General features: G+C 43.1%; 1 protein-coding gene across 1 annotated transcript in view; it reads right to left on the reverse strand.

Annotated features, from left to right (window-relative positions):
• Positions 1 to 14,928, reverse strand: part of LOC129699356 (probable cyclin-dependent serine/threonine-protein kinase DDB_G0292550) — a 19,519-nt gene continuing 4,591 nt past the window's right edge. The window contains exons 2-3 of the mRNA XM_055639059.1: positions 5,738 to 5,876; positions 1 to 1,199 (exon numbers count right to left, since the gene is read on the reverse strand). Of these exons, the coding sequence (XP_055495034.1) occupies positions 1,166 to 1,199; positions 5,738 to 5,876 (173 nt within the window). The 3' untranslated portion in view covers positions 1 to 1,165. The remainder of the gene's footprint in view (positions 1,200 to 5,737; positions 5,877 to 14,928) is intronic.

Genomic DNA, 14,928 nt, shown 5'->3' on the forward strand with positions numbered 1-14,928 from the left:
TCTCCTCTGTACTCTCTCTATTTTGTTGACATCCTTCCTATAATTAGGCGACCAAAATTGTACACCATACTCCAGAATTGGCCTCACCAATGCCTTGTACAATTTTAACATTACATCCCAACTTCTATACTCAGTAAATGCTCATCTAAATACCTCTTATACTGATTGTAATTCATTCCACCACGTGTAAATTGTCCCTATGGTGTGTAGGATAGTGTTAATGTGCGGGGATCGCTGGTCGGTGCGGCCAATGCATTTGTATATTGGTATGAGAGTGTGTGTGTTTCTACTGCGCGCATATGCGCGTGTGCACATGTGTGTGCATGAGGAAGAAAACTGCACTTGTGCCTGGAATACCGGTGTGTGTGTGTTTGTGAAAGCAAGGAACTGCATATGCTGGTTTACCAAGGAAAAATACAAGGTGCTGGTGTAACCCTGGAGAATGTGAATAGGTGAAGTTTCGGTTCCGAACTCTTCTTCGGCCTCGATGTTTGTCCCCGTCTATATACCTCTGCAGCCGTCTGTTCAGAATTCATAAAATATTATAAAATCATAATAGATCCATAAAAGATCAAAGTTCCTTTACCGGGCGTTCTTCAGTAAGCCAAATTGTTAAGGAGAGGGAAGATGTAGATTGCAAGTAGATTATCGCCACAGTTCTTGTTAACTTGAGTAACTGCAGGTAAAGAGTTGACTCATGTCCGCATGTGTATGTGGTACCTGGGGTTGTCTTCATGTTCTTTCTTCAGATATTTACAAAAAACTGGTCATCTATAAACTCCCATTTTATAACCCTGCCATACATTGATCTTGGCATCTGCCAAATTTTGAGATAGTTCTATTTTTTTAATCCAATCATAAAGCTTTTTATGAATTATAGAGAGAGCAGGTAACAAACTGCAAATAAACTACACTGGGAATTTGACCTGTTTAATACCTGAATGTTCTGCTCTGGTGAGACATTATACCCATTAATGCCAGTGAAATTATTCATTGCATCACCTCCGATGTCAGACTGCAGAAGTGATGGTGAAGGTAGCAGGAGTCCATTTTTACCGTAGCAACCCCCAGAGAGAGGGGTCTCCCGGTACAGAATAATCTAGACACACGATGGGACATGGTGAGGGCCGAGCATCGCCTGGAATCAACGTGCCTTGTCGAACATCTATCGTGGATCCTGTTGCATGAGATCTGCTGCACTGTAGTGAAAGAGGAAATCAAAGTTAAAGGTCTGGGCCCATTCAAAGACAGTAGGACATAGGTTTAAGGTGAACAGGAAGGGCAACATTTAAAGGAGATGTGCAGGCGCCTTTACTCAGAGAGTGATGGGTGCCTGGAAAACGCTGCCAAAATTAAAGGAAAGGACGGACTTCATAGTGGACTCAATGGCTTCACATTCTGGGGAAAGGGAGAATGATAGATGGACAAGGGGTTGAGTGAAAGGGGAACCAGTAGACATGGCCCTCTCCAAATGCCCCACTTCACCTTTTCAATCTTCCTTCCCCATTCCCATTTCTCTCCCCTTCAACTCTTTTGCTCTCTTTTTCCCATTTCTCACCTTTCCCCTTTCTCTCTCCATATCACCTCTCCATTCCTCTTTCTCTCTTGACCACTTTTTTCTCCACCCTTTTGCTCTCTCCATTCCCATTTTCTCTCTCCTTTTCCATCTTTATCTCTCCTAGTCCTTTCTCTCTACATCACTTTCTCTCTCTCTCCATCGCTTTGGCCTCTCCACCTTTTCTCTCTCTCCACCCTTTCCCTCTTTCTTCAACCCTTTATTTCCACCACATTTTATCTCTCTCCACCATTTTTATCTGTCTCCATCCCCCTTTTCTCTCTCCATCCTCCTTTCTCACTCTCCATTCCATATCTCTCTTCTTCCCCTTTCTCCCCCCACCCCTTTATCTTCCTCTATCCCGTTCTCTCTTTCAATCCCCTTTCCTCACTCCACTTGCCCCGCCCTTCCCCTGGCACCTCCCCCACACTCAGCTCCTAAACCAAAGTGCAGCTCTGACTGTTCCTCATTGGCCATGTTGAGGATACAGCCAATCCTCCTAATGCAACATTGCATCTTACAATAAATCCACGCCTTAATTTTGCTGCCATTTAGCTGAATGGAGATTATTCAGTGATGAAATTATTCCAGAATCACAAAATGGTAGCAGCGCAGTGGAAGACAGTTCAGTCCATCGATCTAGTGTCTCCCTTTTGTAGAACAAATGAGTGCTGTTGTAATTCAGTCAGCATGGGGTGCAAATCACTGGTCAGCTGTGACTTCAAGTAACCCACATAAAACAGACCTACCAACTGGTCTTGACTCCTGCATGGGTATTAATAACCTCTACCGATCAATTATAATGGTGATGTATGTTGCCTATCACATTAGACTGGGTTAGTGCTCAAGTTGAACTCAGAAAAACAACATGGGATCCACTTCCCATGCAGAGAATCCTTGGTCTCCACCCATCGATGTTTGCAATGCTGAGAGATTAACCTATCCCACATGTGACATCATATCATGATGGGAAGGGAAGCAAACTCTGGCTAGGAAGAGAGGAGGAGACCAACTACACGGGCATCTTTCTCTGGAAAAAAATATTTCTAGAATGGTCTTGTCATATGCAGCATCTCGTATTGTCACAAGCTGTTACAGCAAATGCCCACCACCCTCGCTCCCCTACCCAACTGGACCTAGTGCCATTAACTCTAAGATTATAATCATCACCTAAGCAACAATGTACATGCAACTGGTGAAGCGGATTAGCTTAATGTAACCTGTTTGTTATAAAATAAATAAGGATTACTGAAGTGTTTAACAATGGAAAAAGACTATAGTTTAATCTGGTCACATCATTAATTTTTTTTAATCACTTCTATGTCTCTGAAATTAACCATTAAACCTTCTGAATCTTCTGAATTTTGTGGTCGGCAGGACAGTACTCTGCATATCGCCAACTTGGACAATTTTACTTTTTTTTAATCAAGCCAATTAATCAACCAATTAACCTACAAACCTGTACGTCTTTGGAGTGTGGGAGGAAACCGAAGTTCTCGGTGAAAACCCACGCAGATCACGGGGAGAACGTACATTAAATTACATTATTTACATGTTGTGTTAATAAAATGGAGATGTCAATTCTGTTTCTCAATGCATTCCGATGATAAATGAAATTTCGGAGTGGATGTCCCACCTTCTATGCTTTAGTGAAATTTAAATATAAATTACTGAAAGCAAACCCATACAATATGGCAAGAACAGAATGCAGGTTGGAAGATTGCCCTCACCACCCCTGGCAAAGACAGGAGACAGGATAGAAGATTATTCTTATTTACTTTCTCCACAAAGAATGATTAAAAAAGATTAATTAGGGAAATGTGAATAAAGGAAAAGTTAGAGTATAAGAGAAAGATAGTCAGGAATGTTAAATGTTGGTTTTTCCAGAAAGGTAAAAAAGAAAAATGATATAGAAAGTAACTCTGGGATACTATTCATGGAATGCAAGGTGATGGCAGATGAAGTCAACAGGTATTTTTTGTTGGTCTTGCTTACAGAGAAACATGGAACTTAGAACATACACCACAGAATAGGTCTATTGGCCCCACAGTATCTGTACCAATCATGATGCCAATTAATCTCTTCTGCTTACATCTGATCCATGTCTCTCCATTCCCTGTTTATCTAAAAACATTTTAAAATCTGTCTCCACCTCCAGCCATGGCAATGCGTTCCAGGCATCCATTATTCTCTGAGTAAAAGACTCCTCTTTACTTTAAATGTTGCCATTCTCACCTTAAAGCAAAGTTATCTAGTATTTAACATCTTTAACTAGAGGGCATAGTCCCGAATTATGTCCTCTAATCCAGAACAAAAATGTTTCTGATGTTCTACACTATATATGTGTCTCATCATTTTATATACTTCTACCAGGTCTTCGTTGATTGGAGTACCAGAAAATACAAACCAGGTTTGTCCATCCTTTCCTTGTAGTTAATAGCCCCATGTCCAGGCAAACCACTGGTAAACCACTTTTGCATCCTCTCTCCAAAGCCTCCTCATCCTTCCTGTAATAGGCTCATCATAACTGCATGCAATTCTCCAAATGCGTTTTGATCAAAATTCCATAACGCTGCATTACGACTTCCTGACTCTTCTACTCAGTGCTCCAACTAATGAAGGCAAGCATACAATTTGTCTTCACCACTCTGTCTGCATGTTGACACTTTCAGGGTGTTATGGACTTGGACCTCAAGATCCTTCTGTATATCAATGTTATTAAGGGTCTTCCTATTACCTATACTTTCTCCTTACAATCAACCTCCTAAAGTGCAATACCTCTCAATTACTTCAACTCAAGTTAATCTGCCATTTCTCCGCTCATTTTTGCAGCTGATCTATAACTCGCTGTATATTTTGACAGCCTTCCTCACTGTCCGTGACCCTAGTAACCATCAGTGTCGTATGCAAACTTATTAACCAACCTGACTAAAGGTTTGTTCACATATCTGACAAACAATTGTCTCAGCACAGATCATTGTGGAACTCCACTGGTCACAGATCTCCAGCCAGAGTAACACCTTTCCACCACAAAGCTCCATGAGCTTTCCATGAGTAATCTAGTTCTGAATCTAAATTACCAAATCATCGTGACCCCGTACATCTTTGTCTTCTGGATCATGAGGAACTTGAAAATCCATGTCGACAACATGCCCTACACTCATTGATCACCTTTATCGCATTCTCAAAGTTCAATGAAGTTTGTAAGACATGACCTGCCGCAGACAAAGCCATGCTGATTGTCCCTAATTAGCGCATACACTTAGTCATAGAATCATAGAGCACGGAAACAAGTCCTTTGGCCCAACTCGATCAGGATCCCCATCTAAGCTCAGTCTCAGTCTGAAGAAGGGTTTCGGCCTGAAACGTCGCCTATTTCCTTCTCTCCATAGATGCTGCTGCACCCGCTGAGTTCCTCCAGCATTTTTGTGTACCTCCCCATCTAAGTTAATCCCATTTGCCTGCATTTGGCACATATGTTTCGAAACACTTCCTATCTAAGTATTTGTTGAAATGTCTTTTAAATGTTGTTATAGTACCTGCCACAAATACATCCTCTGGCAGGTCGTTCTATATTGATGTTTAAATGGTTTATAAATGCATGAAAATCCTATCCTGAAAAATCCTCTCGAATACAGTCCCTTCCACCAGTGGGAGGCCCAAGAATCTATAATTAACTGGAAAAAAAACACTGAGACTGGATGTTTAGCTGTGAGGGGAAATATCAGTGAAGGATCCCATGTGGTTATGTGCCAGGAGAATGATCCCGTGGTTACCTGAGTGTGAGGGGAGTGATCTCATGGGCTCGAAAGTTCCAGGAACAGAATAAGGCCACTCGGCCCATCAAGTCTATTCCGCCATTCAATCATGGCTAACCTTTCTTTCCCTCTCAACCCCATTTTCCTACCTTCGCACCATAACCTCTGACACCACTATTGATCAAGAATCTATCAAGCTGCATTAAGCATATCCATTGACTTAGCCTCCACAGCTGTCTGTAGCAACGAATTCCATGGATTTGCCACCCTCTGACTAAAGAAATTCCTCATCTGCTTTCTACAGGTAAGTCCTTTAATCCTGAGGCGATGTTTACCTGACAGGTGAGTGATCCCCATATGGTTACCTATGAGGAGAGAGAGATCCTGCGTGGTTATGGGTGAGGGGATAATCCCATGTGTTTACCTGTGATGTGTTGCCTCTCTGCTGAAGCACGCCAACCCTTTGACATAGAGCAGAACGACAAGGAGAATAGCCAGGAGGAAGAAGAGCGTTCCCAGGAAAGAGACCAGGAGAATTGGGACCAGATGTGAATTCCAGGCACCTGTAACACAAGTAGATAGAGACAACTCAGCAATGGGCACTAGGAGAAAACACATCCCCACTCTAGGACTGTCAACCCATCTGGAGTTTGTAGAGACTGTGGAAATCCAGAGCAAGAAATTAATGTCAAAGTTAAGGATGATCGTCCTGAATGTTGGAGCAAGTATGCGGGCTGAATTGCCAACTCCTGCTTCTATTCATGTTCTGGTGTTACAGAATCATAGAGAGATACAGGACTGAAATGGGCCCCTCGGCCCATTGAGTCTGTGCTGACCATCGATCCCCCACAAACTGATCCTACATTAACCCCATTTTATTCTCCCCACATTCTCATCAACTCCCTCTAGATTTCACCACTAACCCACCAATGGGGGATAATTTACAGTAACTAATTAACCCATCAACCCTGTGTCTCCTGGTTGTGAGAGGAAACTGGATTGCCCGAGGGAAACCCAATGTAGTCACAGGGTGAGCGTGCAAACGCCGCACAACACCATCCGAAGTCGAATGTAGGGATTAATAGAGGATTGATCCTGGGCCTCTCTACCAGATGCATTACTGTGTGGTCCAACACACCCTTATACACAAGATAAGTAGAGTGATTGTGTGCAGTTACTGTGGCAGATAGACTTTGGCCTTTAAACTTTAGAGATACAGCATGTAAACAGGCCCTTCGGCTCACAGACTCCACGCCAACCGGCGATCACCCCACACACCAGAACTATCCTTCACACCAGGGACAATTTACAGAAGCCAATTAACCTACAAACCTGAAAGTCTTTGGAGTGTGGGAGGAAAACAAAGCACCCAGAGGAAACCTACGCGGTCACAGGAGAACGTACAAACTTTGTACAGACCCATAGTCAGTGTCAAAACCATTTGGCACTGTGAGGTATCAGTGCTACCGCTATGCCACTGTGTTGCCCAGGTTCAAGATAACTTGCCCACTAAATACTATCCCATGATATGTGTTTGGCCTTGCATGCAGGGGATAAACATAGGCCATCATGGGGGAGAACTCCTTCTCTATCCTCATCGTGCCAAAGGACAGTTTGTAACTGTCTGACACAACTGCTGGGCATCATTGCAACACCAGCTCAGGTTTAGTTCTAGGTCTCTGTCGTGTAACACTGTGTAAACCCCTCGGCTACCGAGCGGTCACCAAGACATTATTACCACTCCTGGTTGCTTGGGAGAAGTGAGTGGTGCTGGATCGATTAACATTTAGTGCTCATTCTTAATTGCCCTTAAATTGGTAGGCCTTTCCGGTTAGGGGCCATCCAGAGTCTGATTGCAGTGGAAAGTACAAAGCGGATTCACCAGAATGATCCCTATGATGGAACGATTCAGTTAGAGGGAGACTGGATAGATTAGGTTTGTTTGTGCTAGAGTGGTGGAGAATGAGCGGGGTAGCTGAACAAGGTAGAGAACATTTTGTGGCAAAGATAGGGTAGATAATAGGAAACTTTTCCCCATGGCGGAAGTGTTTAAGTCTCAGGGACATAGGTTTAGGTTGAGCAGGTAAGAGATTTTAAGGTATTGTCATTGAATTCTCCCATTTTAGATGACTACTTCATCTGCACCTCACTATTCTCCATCCTCTCTTCCCTGTGCTCCCCACTTTGGTCTCACGATTTCACCTCCTTTTCCCCTCCCCCTTCCACCTCTATCCTTTCCTCTTGCTTCACAATTCACTCGTCTTCACTCCTCATCTTACAACCTTTTGGCTTCCTTTCATCTCTGGACTTTGTCCACTTCTTTCCATCTCTGACTTTTGTCCACCCATCTATCAATCAACCCCCTCACCTGTATCCACCCATCATTCGCCTGTCTTTGTCCTGCCCTCACCTCTTTTCCAGCTTTCTCTCACCTAGCAGAATCAGGGTCCCGACCCGAAACGTCACCTATCCATGTCTTCCAGAGATGCTGCCTGACCAGCTGAGTTACACCAGCAATTTGTGTCTTTTTAAAGAGGATTAGAGTTGGTCTGAGGAAGAATTTTGTTCCCTCAAGAAGGTGGTTAGAATCTGAAATGCACTGTCTGATGGTTTGTTGAAGGGCAAGACACAGAGTATTTACAAAGTATTCGAATGAGCATTTGAATCACCAAGGCAGTGAAGGCTATGGACCAGGTGCTGGTAAATGCCAGTAGTACAGATAGGTACTTCATCAGAAGGGTCTAGGGTCTACTCTTTGCTGTATGACTCTATAAATCTGTGACTAATTGATATTTCTGGAGTCACATACCAGTTGGACCAGGTAAGGACAGTGGCTATCACCCTGAAGGACATGAGGGAACCAGTTGCCTTCTTGGAACAATTGTGGTTTTGTGGTTACAGTTACTGAGACCATCCTTTTTTTTTTAATTACATGTTTATTTATAAATCAACTCATATTCCAGGTTTATTTATCAATTGAATTCCGTTTTATGCACCGGTCTTCACCATAAAGGGCACTGCAATATCCATATGGTAACAGAGGGGCTAATTTCAAATAACAGGGAAGAACTTGAACAAATCTCAATCACAAGGGATAAAATATTAAAGGCTAAAAGTGTACAAATCGCCAGGGCCCAATGGCATGAACCCAAGAGGTTTAAAGCAAATGGTTGGAGACATGGTGGACTCATTTGCAGAGATTTTACAAAAATAATTAAATTCTGGAAATTTGGAAATTTGGAAATTTGGAAAACAATGTGACTCCCTTATTTGAAAAGGGACAAAGGCAGAAGGCAGGGAACTATCATTTCTTGTTGGCAAGCTGCCAGAGTCAATAATCAAAGGAAACAACAAATTGTTTGGGAAAGCTGAATATTATAAGAACCTAGTCAACATGGTTTGATGAGCAGTGAATGAAATTGAGGAGAGGGAGATTTGCTGCACGGAACCGGTTGAAGTCATAGTCATAGAGTCATACAGCATGGAAACAAGCTTTTCGACCCACCACGTCCATGCCAACCAGTGGGCACCCATCCGTTTATTCCCCTCTTCCAGCGTTTGATCTGTTGCCTTGTATGCCTGGATGATTCAAGCACGCATCCAGTCAGTTCTTGAATGCTGTAGTGTATTCAACTTTCCAAAGGGCATTTGACCAGCTACCATGTAAGAGGCAGGTGCATGAATTAAGAACCAAGGGTCCTGGAGGAAGTATGTTTGCATGTATGAAAACTTGTAGACATGGAGGGATCAGAGACTAGAAATAAATGGGTCTTCTACAGGCTGAATGGATGTTGCTGGCGGAGTACCCCAGGGATCGGTTCTTGAATCTCAATTGCTTACTATTTCCATAAAAAAATCTGGAGGAGGGACAGAATGTTTCCATATCGACTGATGAATCAAAAATAGATGTGTAGGGAGGAACTACAGATGCTGGTTTAAATCGAAGACAGACACAAAAGGCTGGAGTACCTCAGCAGGTCGAGACCCTTCTTCAGACTGAGAGTCAGGGAAAAGGAGAACAAGAGATATAGACGGTCCTGAGGTGAAATGAATGGAAGATAAAAATAGATGGTATGTGGTGATGAGGCCATTGTGATTTTGCAACGGGATCTAGACAGAATGAGTAACGATGAAAATGGCAAGTGGAGTTGAATGGAGCATCAGAGGCTGAGGGGAGATCTGATCGAAGCAGTGAATATGTATGAAATATACATAACATTATTTATGATTTAGAATTATGAGACATCGTTAGGGTAGACAGTCAGAACCTATTCCCAGGGTGGAAATGTCAAAGACTAAAGGCCATAACGTTAAGATGAGAGTGGCGAAAATTTAAAGATGAGCGGGGAAGGAAGGGGTGGTTGTGGGGGTAGATACTATAATGACATTTAGGAGGCTTTTAGATAGGGACATGGATATGCAGGGAATGGAGCCATATGCAGGCAGAGATTAGCTCAATTTAGCATTCGGCACAGTCATTGTGACTGAAGGGCCTGTTCCTGTGCTGCACTGTTGCATGTTTTATGTTCAAATGTGGGGAAGTGTAAGGTCAAGCTCATCAGGTAGAGGAATCAAAAGGTGAATATTGTCAAAATGAAGAGAGACTGCAAATGGGTGAAGTTCAGACGGATCATGGTGTTCTAGTGCATGAATTACAGCAAATTAATACTGTAGCCAAGTCCAACTGGTAGCTACAAGGGAAAATGGCACATTTGCCTTTATTGCAAAGGGGTCGGAGTTTAAGAATAGGGAGGTTGTGTTCCAGAGGTCCCAGGTGTTGGTGATACCTCACCAGTGCACAGTTTTGCTCCCCTTACATAATAATGAATAAAGTAGCATTGAATTCTGCATACAGGAGATTCACACGCCAATTCAAAGGATGAGAAGGTTGGCTTATTAAGGAAGGCTGATCAGTTTACATCTGTATACTCTGGAGTTTAGAAGAACAAGGGTAACCATATTCAAACATATAAGGTCTTGAAAGGTTATGATTGGGTGCTGGGTTGTTTCCATTTGTTGGACCGTCTTGAACAAAGGGACATAACTGCAAGATATCGGGTTAAATCGAGAAAGCTGGAAGATCTCAGCAGGTCAGGTGACAAGAGGTGTAGATTGATGCTTTGAATCGAGACCTTACAACAGGACTGTGGGAACAGGATAAACCGTCAGTGCATAACAGTCCATGAAGGCTGTGGAAAGTGGGGAGGGGTGAGTCAGAGGCTGGTAGATGATGTGGAACAAAATGATGGGCAGAGGGAACCAAATGGGGGAGTGGTAGAAATGGGAAAGGGAAAGAAAGAGAGAAAACTGGGTGGATTGAGTGTGTGTGGAAGGAAAACACCAGGGAACGGGTCATCTGAATCAATTCTGGTTTTTGCTCCATATTCCAGCATCTGTAATCTCTTTTCTCTTCTCTGCAGAATAAGGTGCTGATCATCTAAAACTGAGATGTGCAGACATTTCCTCTGAGAAATCAGTTAACTTCTGGAATTCACTGCCCCCAAAGGTGGTGGATACCAGATTAGTAGATTTAAGGTGGAGATAGATAAATATTTGAATGATCAAGGAGTTGAGGGTTATGGGGGATGGGTAGAGTTGAGAATTGAGGCTAGCATTGATCAGCCATGATCACAATGAATGCAAAGAAACTGTAGAGAGTTGTGGACGTAGCCCAGTCCATCATGCAAACCAACCACCTCCATCCCTGCCGTTGACTCCATATATACTTAATGCTTCACATTATCAAGGACCACTTACACTGGTCATTCTCTCTTCTCCCCTCTCTATCCGGAAAAAAAAAATCTATAAAAACTTGAAAGCTTGAAGAAACCACATTCAAAAGCAACTTCTCGGCTGTTAGCAGACTCTTGAACCGATGTCTTGTTTGAAAAGGATATAACACTGATCTTCCAATCTACCTCATTGTGGCACTGGCATTTTGTTTTTATTATCTGCACTTCCTATGTGGCTCTACAGCTGTAGGCTGCACTCATTATTTACTCTTTTGCAACACCTGATGTACTCATGTAGAGTGCAATTGGACTGAAGTGCACACAAAACCAGGTTTTTTTACTCTATCTCTCTGTATGTGACAATAATAAAGCAATTCTCCAGCATATTTTCTTGTGTTCATGTGATGCATTAAATTCCTCCAATTTGATTTCTCCATCTGCCTTGGTAAGAGTTGAACGCACACCTCTGAGCAATATTCTAGACTCTTAGATAAGAGTTAAGATGGAAATTCTACTGGGGAAAGTATCTCAAGTGTCCATATCTGGGACCAGAGGAGAAGCCAGATCATTTAAGTTGAAGGCCAGCTTATTTTGGCCAGTATCAAAGATCAGTAGTTGGTTCATTCAGCAACAGTGACATCAATGTCCATTAATGTGCTGACTGAGGCACTTGGGGATGGTTCAGAGTCGAGGCGTTGGAGCGGTTTAGGTGCCAGGTATTGGCCAGACTGATTTCATGCCCTGGAGACACAAGGAACCGCAGGTGCTGGAATCTTGAACAAAAAAAAACTGCTGGAGGAACTCGGTACATCAGGCAGTATCTGCGGAGGGAAATGAACAGTCGATGTTTTGAGTCAATACCCTTCTTCAGATGAACGCACTAGAGGGGAGAAAGCTGGATGAGAGACATAGGGGTGGGGCAAAGGCTGAAAGTGAGCGATGGATATAGTGAAGAAGGGTGGATTGGCAGTTGGGTGGAAGAATACACAGGAAGGATAAAAGAGAAATAAGGGACTTGGAGATGGGAGATGAACACAAGGAGGAGTTGAAAGAAACATGGTAACGGGGTGGTGGGGAAAATGTGTATGCAATGGGGGGAGAAAGAGATGTGGGGATAGAGATGCATTACTTGAATTTGGATAATTCAATGTTTATAATGTTGGGTTGTAAGCGGAGCTGTTCACCCAGTTTGCATGCGACCTCACTCTGGCAGTGGAGGAGGCTGAAGACAGAAAGGTTAATATATGGGGAATGGAAGGGGAGTTGAAATAGTTAGCAACCAAGAGCTCCAGCACGCCTTGGCACACAGCAAGTAAGTGTTCGACAAAACCTGCTACTAGTCTACGCTTGGTCTCGGCAATTCAGAAGAAACTGATTTTCCAGGTAAAATATGAATAATGCCAGATTCCGCCTGTCCAAGCATGGAGCAAAGAGCTGAATTCCAGAGGTGAGGTGAGAGGGACACCTTCCAGCATCAAGGCAGCATTTCGCCAAGTGCGGCATCGAGGAGCCCTGGTAAAACCGGTCAATGGGATTCAAAGGGATAATGCTCCAGTGGTTGGAGTCATTCCTCACACAATGGCAGGATGTTGTGGGAGGTACAGGTCAATCATCACTGCAGGAGTTCATTGGGGCAGTGTCCTGGGTCCCCAACCATCTTCAGTTGCTCCATCAATGACCCAAACAGCATTTAGGCATGCACTGATAGGTAGTAAGTAGGACTTTGGCAGCAAAGTTCTAGGTCATGACCATCTCCAAAAAGAGGGAGTGTTTAACCATCTCACCTTGACTTCAGTGCATTACCATTGCTGAGCCTCCCACCATCAACATCCTGGGGTTACCGACCACATAAACACTGTGACTCCAGGAGCAGGTCAGAAGTTGGGCATATGATTCTCTCCTGACCTGACAAATGTTTTCCAGCATGTACAAGGGGCAAGTTAGGAAAGTGATGGAACACCCTCCACCTGCTTGCACAAGTACAGCTCCCACAACACTCAATACCGTTGAACATTAGGACACCCTCCATTTTTATCTCACCACGACTATGGTGTGTGCCAACCACAAAATGCACTGCAGTTACAAAGCAAGCGGTTCTGCAGATGTTTGCGAAAGGAATGATTTAACACGTTGACATTTGGTCCTGTGGAAAATCGGATCGGGGAATTGAGAATGGACAATAAATAAATAACAAGGAATTAAACAGGTAATTTGCATCAGGCCTCTCAACATTGATCCCAGAAATAGTTCTATGTCAGGAATTGGAAGGGAGGGAAGAACTCAGGAGAATCGTATTAACCAGGGAAGTGATGCTTAGCAAATAGTTGGTGCTGCAGGATAACTGTCCCCAGATTAAAACAGATTGACAAGAGGCTGCTGAGATATTTCAAAATCTGCCCAGATTCAGGAGAGTTTCCATTAGTTTGGACAGAAAGCAGGAAACCTACAGGCCGGTTAAAGAACATCTGCCAAAGGGAAAATGTTAGATGTTAGTTTACTTTTGTTTAGTTTAGAGATACAGTGCAAAAACAGGCCCTTCCACCCCGCAGATCAGCACCGACCAGTGATCCCCCATGCACTATCACTATCCTACACGCTAGGGACAATTTACAATTTTACCGAAGCCAATTAACCTACAAAATTCCACATCTTTGCAGTGTGGGAGGAAACTAGAGCTCCCGGAAAAATCCCATGCAGGTCACAGAGAGAACATACAAACTCGGTACAGACATCACCCATAGTCAGGATCAAATCTGGGTCTCTGGCGCTATAAGGCAGCAAATATATTTCTGCGCCACTGTGCCACTGTGTTATTAACAATACTATTTCAGGGCACTTAAGAAAACTCAAGATTATCAGCCAGGCAACATGGTTCTGTGTGTAAAAAAAAATGTTTGATTAATTTCTTGGAGTTTTGTGAAGAAATAACATATGGATCAATGGGATCTGGTTAATGTATTAATCTTATAGAAACTTACAAAATTCTTAAGAGGTTGGACAGGCTAGATGCAGGAAGATTGTTCCCGATGTTGGGGAAGTCCAGAACAAGGGGTCACAGTTTAAGGATAAGGGGGAAATCTTTTAGGGCCGAGATGAGAAAAACATTTTTCACACAGAGAGTGGTGAATCTCTGGAATTCTCTGTCACAGAAGGTAGTTGAGGCCAGTTCATTGGCTATATTTAAGAGGGAGTTAGATGTGGCTCTTGTGGCTAACAGGATCAGGGAGTATGGAGAGAAGGCAGGTACAGGATACTGAGTTGGATGATCAGCCATGATCATATTGAATGGCGGTGCAGGCTCGAAGGGCAGAATGGCCTACTCCTGCACCTATTTTCTATGTTTCTATGTTTCTATGAAACTAGATTTCCAGAAAGCATTTGATAAGGTTCTACTTCAAAGGTTACTGTGGAAATTAAAACTCGTGGTAATGGATTTAATATATTGGCATGGCCAGAAGGTTGGCTGGCTCACAGGAAACAGAGTGACGTAAATGATGTCATTCTTGGGTTGGCATGATGTAATGCGTGGTGTGTCACAGGGTTCGCTGCTGAATCGTCAATTTTTTAAAACTGGTTGAAGGTGCCCAAGGTGTTGCTGCCAAATTTGCTGGTGACTCAAAGATAGACAGGAAAGTAAGTTTGTGAGAGGATATAGACATGCAGTGAAGAGATATCGATGAGTTAAGTGAGCGGGCACATATCTGGCAAATGGAGGATAATATGGGAAATTGTGAAGCTCTTCATTATTGCTGAAGAAATAATAACAATGTTCATAACTGCGACAGATTGCAGAGCTCTGAGATGCAGTGGGATTGTGGTATACCGATAGTTGGTTCACACTAGGCTAATAGGAAAGTGCAACAAGTAATTAGGAAAGCTAACA

The sequence above is a fragment of the Leucoraja erinacea genome, chromosome 8, assembly GCF_028641065.1.
Source record: "Leucoraja erinacea ecotype New England chromosome 8, Leri_hhj_1, whole genome shotgun sequence".
Taxonomy (NCBI): domain Eukaryota; kingdom Metazoa; phylum Chordata; class Chondrichthyes; order Rajiformes; family Rajidae; genus Leucoraja; species Leucoraja erinaceus.